Source organism: Podarcis tiliguerta (genome assembly GCF_965153285.1).
Source record: "Podarcis tiliguerta genome assembly, chromosome: 17".
NCBI lineage: Eukaryota > Metazoa > Chordata > Lepidosauria > Squamata > Lacertidae > Podarcis > Podarcis tiliguerta.
The window spans coordinates 9,273,041-9,285,866 of NC_139550.1; the positions used below are offsets into that span (position 1 = coordinate 9,273,041).

Consider the following 12,826-nt stretch of genomic DNA (forward strand, 5'->3'; position numbering starts at 1 on the left):
CCTAACCCTATTTTAAAATATACCGGTACTCCTTACCCTTCCCTTCCTTTATTCAAATGGTAATTTAGCCAAAAAAATGCAACACTTTTAATGGTATAAAAGATTTGCTGAAATTTGAACTCTGCACATGCACAGACCATATAGGAATTCCAATCTTGGCTGCTGGGTTCAATCCGGCTAAGAGAGAACAAGCATCACAAGTATTTAGTTGTGTTTAGTCATAATTTAGTCACGCTTAGACCTACAAAAATCAGTGGGACTTAAAATTTATCTTTGAGGATATGCAAAGTGCCTTTTACCTCATCACTGAAACTGCATCCTGTACCCTTCAAGTTAGGGAGAATAGATTCCAGAGCCACATTCTCTGCCCAAATTGCCTAGAACTTGCCTTCTTTGCCACTATGCTGTGCAACCAAAATGTGCTCTTGTCACCCTCCCCAAAAGTGGGGAAGACTATTCCTAATCTTCTCTCGCTCCACAACTCTGTTCCAGCTCCTCTTTGCAAAAAGGCGGGGGACACACCTATTTTTCGTTGCATTCCTCCCTCCACCTTCCTGGCCACAGATAAAGCTTTCTGCACAAATAGTCAAATTCTTGCCAATTATTCAAAGTTCATTGAGATCTACATATGACCTCAGGAAACACTTATTTCCAAATACACGCACGCACACACACGCACACGTAGAAATCCCATTTATACCAATGGGAATCAAACCCCCACCCCCACCCCGTGTCTAATTGGTGCATGGGAATGGGGCAAATTTTTTTTTTAGTTTAAACTGCCTCTCCTCATGTGCTGCAGTCACAATAAACCACCCACTCCTGCAAATACCTAATATTTAATTTTTTAAAAAGCAACAGCCATGGTTACTAATCACACTATTAAAGTAACATCTGTTTATCATCAAGTGGATAAGTGCTTTGATTTGTGAGATCTCTGACTCCAGGCAGAGGGTACGCCTGTAAGGTTTGGGATAAGGGTACATTTAGGGTGCTTTGTGGAGGCCCAAGATTGACATGGGGGAAATTCGCAGCTGCCAAAACAGGTAAACAGGTTTGGGCTAGAACATGACAATGTTTAATTTAGTCTCATCTGAAGATGATTCACCTACAGTAGAAGAGATGCATTTTCTCAATCTAGCTTCTGCCAAACATAACACAGTCATCATCTCTTTTGCAAATTTTATATTTAGCAATTGGTAATTGACTTAAATAGTTTTCTCCTACAGGAAATTTCTGTGGAATTTCTAAAGGCACCATTCCATTTGTTTGTTTGTTTTAATACAGTCACTCATCCTTTGAAATTATAGGCGTGCTTCAATATTTCTTCATGTTTGTTTGCTCTATTATTCTGTAGTACAGCATCATGCACAGTGATTGTGCTGCACAGATACTGTATTAATAATTTGAGTGTTTGATGTGTGTACGTGTGTGGAGTCTAAACTCCCAACACTCTTAGATGCCTGCCCATAATGTACAGTTGTGGCTGTCCCATCCAGATACTTTGAGCATAAGAAAATCCTTGGGTTTTTTTGGAAGCAATTTCCTATATAAAAAGAAGTGGTTCAAGTAGGATGACAAGACTTACTGGTCCTTCAGATAACCTTATTTAATGAGTTTGCAAACACCTAGCTAATCAGCAGCACATAGGTACTTGCTGAAGTTCCAGCAAGTGGTTAGTTCTAGATCAACACCCAAGACTAATCCACGGCAAGTACCGTATTTTTTGCTCTATAAGACTCACCTTTTCCCTCCTAAAAAGTAAGGGGAAATGTGTGTGCGTCTTATGGAGCGAATGCAGGCTACACAGCTATCACAGAAGCCAGAACAGCAAGAAGGATTGCTGGTTTCACTGCGCAGTGATCCCTCTTGCTGTTCCGGCTTCTGAGATTCAGAATATTATTTTTCTTGTTTTCCTCCTCCAAAAACTAGGTGCGTCTTGTGGTCTGGTGCGTCTTATAGAGCGAAAAATACGGTATTTAGAATATTCTCCCTCATTTTACTCTTGTTGGCGGCCTTGGGCCAAATCAGCATATATTCAGGATGCTCTGAATTAGCCACATTGCTGTTCTGTTGGGAAGCAACAGAAGGAGCAATCAGGTTGTGTCGCTTTAGTTTAAAGAAGGAGAAGGGCGAGATGCTTTGGTTTCTGTGCTGGTAAAAAAGTCTTCCTTTACTGTAGCACAGCACTCCCCCAGACCCATTAGTCTTTTTCTCCATAACCTCTGTTTCCCCAATCGCTCCCTCTCTGCTTAAACTCTGTGTCTGTGTAATTGCTCTGCCGATTGCGACTTCCAGCTACCACTACCTCTACCTGCAGTTGGCTGCCCTGCCCTCCACCCCACCAGCCCGAGTGGTCAGAATCCTGATCCTACTGCAGGGGTGGCTAACCCCCAGTCTGGGGGCCTGATTCAGCCCCTCAAAGCAATTTTTCTGCCCTCCTCCCCTGTCTTACCAATTTACCCTATGCTAAGAGAAACAATGAGGGACGCGGGTGGCGCTGTAGGTTAAACCACAGAGCCTACAACTTGCCGATCAGAAGGTTGGCGGTTCGAATCCCTGCGATGGGGTGAGCTCCCGTTGCTCAGTGCCTTCTCCTGCCAACCTAACAGTTTGAAAGCACCTCAAAGTGCAAGTAGATAAATAGGTACCACTCTGGCGGGAAGGTAAATGGCGTTTCCGTGTGCTGCTCTGGTTCGCCAGAAGCAGCTTAGTCATTCTGGCTCCCTTGGCCAATAAAGCGAGATGAGCGCCGCAACCCCAGAGTCGGCCAGGACTGGACCTAATAGTCAGAGGTCCTTTTACCTTTACCTTTAAGAGAAACAACAACAAATTAAAGAGGCAGAGGTGTTTAACAACCCAGCACCCTGATAGAGATGCAAATCGCCCACCCCCTATTCATATATCCTTTGATGAGTGGGAAAGGGGATGATAACACAGATCACCTGAGGAGGAGGCGTGTACCGGAACGTGCTTGTGTGCAAGAATGTGGGGTGTTCACACGCACTTTTTGCCACACTCATTGCTGTTTTTTGAGGAAAAGAGGTGCTAGGACTCACCATGAATGCCTCCCTTGTTCTCTTATATTGGCAATGGTGCCCACCTGAGAGGTGCTGGAACCTAATTTAGGAGAATTCTAGCTGGAAAAAAGCCCTGGCTACATCCATTTCTAGTAGGCAGTCCCCAGAGTATAGGCCAAGGATCAATGCAGCCTTTAGTTGCATCTCTCTTAAGTCTTCAGGGAAAGAGCTCATTCTCTGGACTGCTAGTCAAGATCCTTCTTGACTGGAATTGCCAGGGTTTGAACATGGGATCTTTGTACATTTTAATCCCGCCCTGTCCCCCAAGGAGAACAGAGTGACTTTCATGGCTCTCCTCCAGCCCTGTTTTATTTTCTCAACAATCCTGTGAAATAGATTAGGCCAAGAGACAGTGGCTGGCCGAAGCTTCCCAGCTGAGTGTGGATTTGAAACTGGGTTTGAATCTGTAATCGCTTCACCACCACACCAGTTCTTATGTGTACAAGGTGTGCTCTCTGGCACACAGCTGTGGACTCCCCATGTGGCTTCTTTCCTTCTGGCAGAGGATCCCACCCGGGGGCTTGAACCACAATACTGAGAAGCAGAAAACGTGTCTCCACCAAGTCAGGAGTAACTACTTCAGCATTCGCAGACAATGCTGTGTGTGCCAGAAGATGGTGTTTTAGGGACAGGATAACAGCTATGTAGATAAATCAAGAGATTGACTAGCCGGGGTTATTACTTTGTCATCACTGTAACTTGCCAGTTTAATGGCCCTGTATGTTTTCGGGACATGCATTATTCAATTTAGATACTCCAGACTTTAATAGCTCAGCAGGTTTGGCTTGCATCGTTGTTCTGCTGTACACTTGAGAAGCAGGAAAGGCTGGAAGTTCAAAGTAAGCAAGCCAAGCCTCACCCATTGTGTTCCAGGCAGGTCACCAAATCAACAAGGAGTGCGATGCAATTTGGCAGGCTCTAAGGACCTGAGATGATTGCTTAGCAATCTCAGATTCCTAATTAAAATGGGGGGGGGGATGAGGGGGCTTGTTCTACATTCCTCCTCTAGTGTGGTTTTATTCTACATCATTAGCTTCCATATAGGTTGTGGATTCTGCTAGTGTCTTATCTCATGTGTCAGCTGTGTTCAGAAGCACTCTACTTTGGAATACCAGTTAACAGGGACAAGCGACCTGAGATAGGTTTCCTTTTTCCTTTTCATGCTCTTCTTTTGTGCTTTCCTTTTCTTTTTTTAAAAAAAATATTATTGGAATTTTATTTACAACGTAACACAAACCCTCCACCCCCCAATACACAAATCCACCCTCATTAAACGTGAACATAACATAGTGAGCATAACATACAACAATACAAACAACCAGATAAAAGACTTCCTTTATCCTGTATCTGGCTTCCTTATTTACTTATTAGAAACTGTTTCCTTTATGAATAATTATTAAGATTTTTCTAATTATAACTTAAATATCCACAAAGTCTCCTGCAGACATTAATCGAAACAAGTCCAGGTATGTATTTTAGGGCACTGTTTTGTGAAGTATTCTCTGCATTTCCCCCATGCTTTTTGAAACTCTTGTCTAGTGTGATCACTAACTGCCTCTGTTAATCTAGCCAGTTCAATATACTCTGACAGTTTATCTTGCCATTCCTTTTTGTTGGCACTGTTTCTTTTTTCCAGTTTTTAGCAATTAGGATCCTTGCCGCTCCTGTGGCATAGAGGAATATTTTCTGATCTTCTCTTGCTATACCTGTGTCCGTTATCCCTAGTAGGAAAGCTTCTGTATTTTTCATAAAGTTATCCTTAAACATTTTTTTAAGCTCATCATACACTGTGTTCCAGAAGCTTTTGATTTTTTTACAGGTCCACCAAACATGTATAAATGTCCCCTCTGTTTTACCACACCTCCAGCACAAATTTGTTTTTGTCTTATACTTTTTAGCTACTTTGGTAGGTGTTAAGTACCATCTATAAAACATCTTGATTAGGTTTTCCCTCAATACTTCACAGGCTGTAAATTTCCAGTTCTTTCTCCATAGTTCTTCCCATGCTGTTAAGTTAATGGTTTTCCCAATATCTAAAGCCCACTTGATCATTATCTCCTTGACCTGTTTGTCTTTGACCTCCCACTCCAATAATGTATCATACATTTTTTTATATTACCTTGGTTTTCTTTTGTAATAACACTTTTTCTAATAATGAAGGTTCGTTTCAGAAACCCTTTTTCTTATCTGTCCTGAACACTTCATGCAATTGATGGTATTGGATCCGACCCGTAAGGTGTTGTTTAATTTTCTCATAATCTTTAATTACGAATTTATTGTCTTTCCCCCTAATCAGATCTTTATATGTGGCCCATTCTAATTCCATATTTTTCTTTTTTATTGTAATTGCTTCTAGAGGTGATGCCCACCATGGTGTTTTCGGTTCTAGAAGATCCTTATATTTTGTCCTTGTTTTATATAATGATTTCCTTATGACATGATTCGTAAATCTCCCTAATGAGATACCTTTTATTTTACTATCACTTCTTATGGCATTCATCAATAATTCCAATAATTTCATTTTCATGCTCTGCTTTTGTGCTTTCCAAGGACATCTGCTAGGCCACTGTTGGAGGCAGTGATACAGCGTAAGCAGTGTTTACATTAACACCCAGTAGTAATTGTTTTTAGTTGTTGGAATTCTAGATACTGTAAATAAATAGTAACAGGATGTGGTCTTCATATGCATGATCCATAAGACACATATTAACCCTTTTGTGCACCTTGGCAGTTATTACTAATGTTGTCAACCAATTAAATAATATTTGGTTGATTTAAAATTAATAAATGATTCATCAGTTACGTGTGTTTTTTTTAAGCATGCATATTGCCACTATTTCAGTTTAGGAGCCTTTTGAGACATTGAACGAAATGTAAAATAACTAGCAATTTAATTAGTAAAATCTCACTATTAGAAGGGTCATTTTTACATTTTTAATTCTCATTCCCTTTTACAGTAACACAAGAGGGGCCTCAAAAGGAGTGGAGGGCGTGACGTGACAAGAGATATGTGTCTAAAACTTGCAGATCCATCAATTAAAATTTCCCTCGTCGATTGAAATTGGCTCCCACTGATCAAGCCGCTAAGCCTTGGGTTGATTAATCTCTTGATTAAATGAATTGCAGCTTGCAGTCCTAGTTATGACTGCACTTGAAAGGATAACTATCACTTACAGGAAAGTATCATTATGCTTATGCAGAGAGAGTATTCAAATTCAAAAACATCACCTAGGAAATTCTTAGCACTGTAAGGCGGGCAGTTCTGTACTTGCATTACTGTAGATGAGTGGCTGTCTAAGGCCACTCAGTTTTTTTTAAGATTTAGAACACAAGACCCATCTGGTTGGGCATCCTGTTCTCACATTTGACCAAACAGATGCATGTGGGAAGCCAAAAAAGCAGGACCAAAAAAGAATGACTAGGGTGAGATTTCTACTAGGGAAATTAATGAGTCTTAACCACACTCTGATCCCACTGCATTGCAGAAGCCCCAGCTAAGCTTTTCCCAAAGCTTTTGGAATCTGGTCCATCTGTTGATGTTTAGGAACCCTCTGAGGCTCTCTGATATGACATGTTTGCAAAACACTTTGAAGGAAAAAAAATCACCCATACTTGCTATGCTACAGATGCAACAATTGAAATAGATCAGTCTATGGAAATGTCCATAATTCTGTCTGGTCCTGAGCTGTTGGGTGAATTGTTGAGGCCTGATGTGTTCTATGTTATAAGTCAAGCACTGCTGGGAATTGCTTCTTTTTGTTTTTCAATGTACTTCCTATCAGTAAAAAATTTCTCTCTGGCACGAGCAAATTTTTAATCTGAAAGTGTGGCCCAGATAAAAAGTTTGAGAACCACTGTCCTACACAAAGGACTTTAATCTAGGTTCTCCTATGGGTGCCCCTGCCATCTGAGTAGAGATAGATGGCTCTTAGATGGGCTACTGAGTTTTGGTGGCCCAGTTATGGAAAGATATGCCCAGAAAGACTTGCTTGGCATCTTCCTTGTTGTCTTTTTCGTGTCTAGCAAATGCCTTTTTATTTTACCATTGGATTTTAATACTGAGTATTGTTTTGTGCCGCTTTTATAAGTTTTATAAGCCTACTATATCCCTTTGTGTCTACAGTTCAGTTCTTTCTTTCATTCTTGTAAACTGTCCTGGGAATTTTATTGGAGGTTGCTATTAAAAATACTTTAAATAAAAATAAACGATAAATATATTAAATCCTTTTCCGGGAAATGATTGTTAAATCCAATTCCTGGAAAAGGCACTTTGTAAATCCAAGGTGTGCTGCACACTTCTTTCCCAGCCTTCCTACCTGAAAGGCTATACTTAGAAATACCTGTGATTTCATCTGGCGCCATCTATATGTGCAGGATGTGCTCTGCTGCCAGATTATGTGCCCTGCCTAGCTGCGCATCCTGATATGAATCAATCCGATGCTTCAGCCTTAGCCATTAAGGGCAGGTGATTCTTTCTACAGGAAGCAGCTAAGCCAATGAGCTCAGATTGAGTGACTTGTGTGGGATAACAAACCTGGTTAATCTGTTTCTTATCCTGCCAACAAATTCTTCTCCAGCTTCCCTTGACGTGTCATCCATAACTTTATCAACCCTATCAGGTATCATTTGCCTTGCTTTTGTGTTAGCTAAGAGAAGCAGCGTCCTCTCACTCTAGACTGGGATCGTGGAAGAAAGACAAGTGGGGTGTAATCTGCAAAAGTGACTCCACAGAGTCACCACGGCTCATCCGTCTGTTAGCAGGCCCCCCAAAGACCACAGATGTTGTCTCTGCATGCAGGGAGAAGTTCATCAAAAGACAGCAATTGCACAATTTAGAGTTCATTTGCCTAATGCTCCCTTTTAAAATAACCCTTTAGGGGCTGTGCCAAAATTACAAAATTCCTGATAGCGGGTGGTGGTCTTAAATCACAAGCTCTTTTGAAATAGAACCAGAGAAGTAATTTTTAAGGGAGTGCCTTTGCTTGATTGCTTCAATCTGAAGTAGGGTTCTCTCAAAGGTCTCGGAAGAATACAAAATTGTAACTTGGCCCGTTGTCTCATATTGAAGCAGCTTCTATCACTGTGGCAAAGTAATATGCAGACAGCTACCTTTACCTTACACTCTTGAGACTATTTAAATAGTAATTCCTTTCATTTGCATGAGAGGGGCTAGTGAGATCGGATAGAGAAGTCTCGTAATCCCCGAATTACAACCCCCCAGATTTTTCAGGGTTGCCAGAACCAACAAATATGAATCTGTAGTGGCAATAAACCCTGCAATCCAGCTTCTTCCTTCTGGCAAGGACAACAACTGTGGCTTGGCAATACTAACATTTGTAATAAACTTGTTTGTCTCCAGTGGGAGCCAATTTGAAGGAGAAGGCACACAGGAAATAAATCTGTTGTGCTGTTATTGTTGTATCTTTTTCTGCCTGCGTTTGCATTTTAAATGGATTTTCCCCTCACATGGATGCCGGCTTCAAACACAATACTTAGACTAAAATTTTCTCCCAGAAGAAGGAGGATTGATCTTGTCTTTTCTAATAAATCTATAGCTCTAATTAAAAACAGCAATGCTACACAGTATGTGCCTTTGGTATACAGATAGTCGAAAACCTGTCTATCTCAACTTGCAACACACATACATGACACACATACACAAACAGTCATTTCTTCAATGAAATTTGCTTTCTGTGATTAGTTTAATGCAGTAATTCTCAAAGAGGATATACTTACCCACCCACGTACACCTATATAAAACTTGCACTCTTTCCCACACCCTGTGAAGAACTTCCTCTTTCTGAACTTCTTAATTCAGGAAAGCACTGGTGATTCATAGATAAGAGACCTTGTCGATTCCTGCAGGGCAGGCTGGGTGACTAGCAATCCAGCAACCTCAGAACTGGAAGGCTTGGAGAGTTGCGCTGGATCCACACCCTTCTGTTGGCAGGGAGCCAGTTGTAGGTGCTGTGAGCCATAGGCTTGTGGCCTGCGGGGGGAAAGGATCCTGCCCCTCCAAAAGGGGATGTAGGAAGCGGCTTGAAGCAGCCATGACCTGTCTGGAAATGTGAAACGGGGAGAAGCAGGAGTCCTCTGCGGTTTCCTTCTGAGCAGTAGCCACCACAGCTGAGAATGTGGCAGAGGCTGCGTGGCCAGAGGTTCACCCAGGGGAATGGGGTTTTTTGTGTGCTTCCCACAAGGCAGGAGCCAGGGCTAGAGGGAGGGGAAGAGTCTGAGTCAGAAGGAGATGGGGAACAGGGTGTAGGATGTGGGGCAGGAGCTAGGACTGGAGGAAGGGCAGGATGCGCCAGGAGTGGAGGAAGAGGTGGTCCTGAGAGAGTGAGGTGGTAGAATCCCCTCTGTCCCACAGGACCAGGAGGGACTTGAAGAGACGGGATGCGGGTGGCGCTGTGGTCTAAACCACTGAGCCTCTTGGGTTTGCTGATCAGAAGGTTGGCGGTTCGAATCCCCGCGACAGGGTGAGCTCCCGTTGCTCTGTCCCAGCTCCTGCTAACCTAGCAGTTCGAAAGCACACCAGTGCAAGTAAATAAATAGGTAACGCTGCGGCGGGAAGGTAAACGGTGTTTCCGTGCGCTCTGGTTTCTGTCAGATGTTTCATTGCTCCAGAAGCTGTTTTGTCATGCTGGCCACATGTCCTGGAAAGATGTCTGTGAACAAACGCCGGCTCCCTCGGTCTGAAAGCGAGATGAGCACCACAACCCCATAGTCGCCTTTGACTGGACTTAAGCATCTAGGGGTCCTTTACCTTTTTACTGAAGAGACAGGCACAGTGGCAACTTCTGTGTAGGAGAAGTTGCAGCTTGCTTGCGCGCACCCTATCAGACAAGCCTTCTTAAGTTTGGGTGGAGGCGTAGCCGGGGGGGTGCAGCTGTCCCCCCAGATCAAGTAAAACAATAGAAATACTTAAGTAATTAACCAATCATGCCGGTTCTGCCCCCCACCCGGCAAAAAAAAATCCTGGCTATGCCCATGCGTAGAGCCATGGTTACACTGTTGCTCCAACCATCCAGTTCATAGCACAAACCTAGGGAGGCGAGGCCAGCTCCTTAGTCGTCAGAAGTGTGCGTGTGCATGTTCTGTGCACCATAGGATCGACTGTGTGTGCTTTGTCAATAAAGAATTAAACTACCTGCCATTTGTCCTCCTTGCACTGGGTCTGCTCAGCAGCTGCTGCTCTCCTCAAATTGTTAGCCCCCCCCCACCGCTCTACCTCATCCAGCTATGTTCAAGTAACAACTCCAAGAGATCCGATGACTGTCTCTTGCTGCTATATGGGCATATTTTTAGTACAGTGATATCTCTGGTTAAGAACTTAATTTGTTCTGGAGGTTCGTTCTTAACCTGAAACTGTTCTTTCAGGTTAAGAGTGGTACCTGAGGTACCACTTTAGCTAATGGCGCCTCCCACTGCTGCTGTTGCGCCACCTCCGTGCGATTTCTGTTCTCATCCTGAAGCAAAGTTCTTAACTCAAAGTACTATTTCTGGATTAGTGGAGTCTGTAAACTGAAGCGTCTGTAACCCGAGGTACCACTGTACTGTTGGTATCCGCCAACTGCTGATTTACATATATAGTGTACCATTAATCTGCATGACAATTTAGAAGGATGACAACAAAGAGGTAGGTCCCTGCCCCCAAGGAACTTGCATTCTAAAATTTGACAGTATGGGTGGAGGAAGATGGCAGGGAGGCTAAACAGAGTGGGGCGGGGACTGGTTCTTGCATAGTATTGTAAGATTATTTGCCTTATATTTTTAATTCATTCTTTATATTTGCATTAATCCATTGGCATACATCATAGGACTAACAAAAAAGCATGACTTCTTTGACAGCCTGATAAAACTCTCGGCTAACATGACTCTTCCCCCATTCTCTCCCCCATAGTGGAGTGAGGTGCAGGAGATCGTAAATGGCACTCCGATGTACATGTATCAAGACTGCAGCGTCCTCTCGGAAGGCGATACTGACCATTGGCTGCGGACCAACTGGATATTCCGAGCCGAAGCCTTTTCCCGCATCTACGTGGAGCTGAAATTCACCATCCGGGACTGCAAGAGCTTCAAAGGAGAGGCGGTCAATTGCAAGGAGACATTCAACCTCTACTACATGGAGTCGGAGCAAGATGTTGGCATCCAGTTCCGCCGCGCTCTCTTCACCAAGGTCAGCAGGGGTTGCAGAGCTACAGCCGCAGAAAGGCTTTTTCAAAACTTGGCTTACTCAAGAGCAGAAGGAACATCCAGTCTAAACAACAGCAGAGGGGAAGGAGAGATGAGAATGAGCAGAATGGTTTGAGAGAACAGAAGTCCTTTGGGTGGCTGAGTTGCAAGAGTAAAGGCTTTGGGTATGGATGTGGCAGGAAGCAAGCAAAACGCCCCCCAAAAACCCAGGGTGGAACAAGGCCATGAAGCTTGTACAGGGTGTGGAAGTAGACATTACTATATGGGCTCACCCAGATAAATTTTCTCAGGAGTGAGCACTCTTTGGAGTCAGTACTGAGCCCTCTGCCCTTGTAGCAGCGCCCCTTGGATTTCTGTCCCCCAAAGCGCCAGTTTTCAGCTGTGATGCAAGCAGGAGAGCCTTATAATGAAAGGGGTGGGGAATGCTGTGTGTGTACACTTGGTACAACATTTTCCACATTTCCTCTTGTTCTGTTGCTTTCCCTGCGAGCGGGGGGAACCACTCTTAAGCACTCAATTGGAGCAATCAGCAATTCATGTTTTATCACTGAAGAGCGAGTTTTCAGTCGAAAAGGAGCAGGGAAAGGGGGAAGCCACTTGGACCCATCCTTTCTAGGCGTGGGACAAGCAGAAGTATGGACAAACCCTGAGGATCTTTTTACACATTACACATGAGTCGACCTTTGTTTGACACAGAGTGTACACAGCAAGGAGCTATGGCCAGTCACAGTTTTTTTGACATAGCTGTCAACCTTTCCTTTTTTTGCGGGAAATTCCCTTATTCCCGCTGCTATCCCGGATTGTTAGATATTCCGTAGACTGTCTCTGGGACAGGTGAAGCTGCTGATCCCTTATTTTCAAATCTGAAAGTTGACAGCTATGTTTTTTGATAATCTGTTTCTGTACGCTTTAATTTGTCACAGTCACATTCTATGTGTATGTTTAAAAGATCTTAGATTTGCATTTTAAAATATGCCATGTGAAGGGGCCCTTAGCCAAGGTTTTTGGGAGCATTTTCAGTGTGGAAACCCCTGAATTCCAGTGAAGCTTGGAGCGAAGCCAAATCCTTGGGAATCAGAGCATCCAAAAGTGCAAATACCGCAGTAATCAGATGCTCATAACAGCTTGCTTGCAAACAGATGGACAAGTGGGGAGCTATTTGCACCAATGGGCTCTTCAGTCAGATTAAGAAAAAAAATGTGTCTTGGAGGCAGACAGTTTTCAGACAGGGGAAAAAATACAAAATATACCAGTTGTTCTTCATTTGGCTGGTTCTGACTGCATATTATTTGACCACAATTAAAGATTGTCAGGTATTCCACAAAGACAGGGATGCCTTTTATAGAAGGCGGCATGGAAAACCTCTCCGAAAAGAGGCCACTCTTGCCCTTCAAAAGAGACTCCTGCAAACAGGAGCCGCAGTTGTCTACTGTTGCAAATGTACAATCTTCTCCTCACTCAAGAGATCCTCTTCTCTTGAGGATCAAGTCTGGAAGGAACGACGAGCCCTGTCAATCTGAAGCAGAAGAGGCTATGCTGAGCGCAGAGGC

The 12,826-nt window shown here is 43.3% G+C and overlaps 1 protein-coding gene across 2 annotated transcripts in view; it reads left to right on the forward strand.

Annotated features, from left to right (window-relative positions):
- Positions 1-12,826, forward strand: part of EPHA1 (EPH receptor A1) — a 78,430-nt gene that overhangs the window by 26,914 nt on the left and 38,690 nt on the right. For both annotated transcript variants that reach the window (XM_083419637.1, XM_083419636.1), the window contains exon 3: positions 10,984-11,259. In XM_083419637.1, coding sequence (XP_083275763.1) covers positions 11,020-11,259 — 240 coding nt within the window. In that variant the 5' untranslated portion in view covers positions 10,984-11,019. The remainder of the gene's footprint in view (positions 1-10,983; positions 11,260-12,826) is intronic.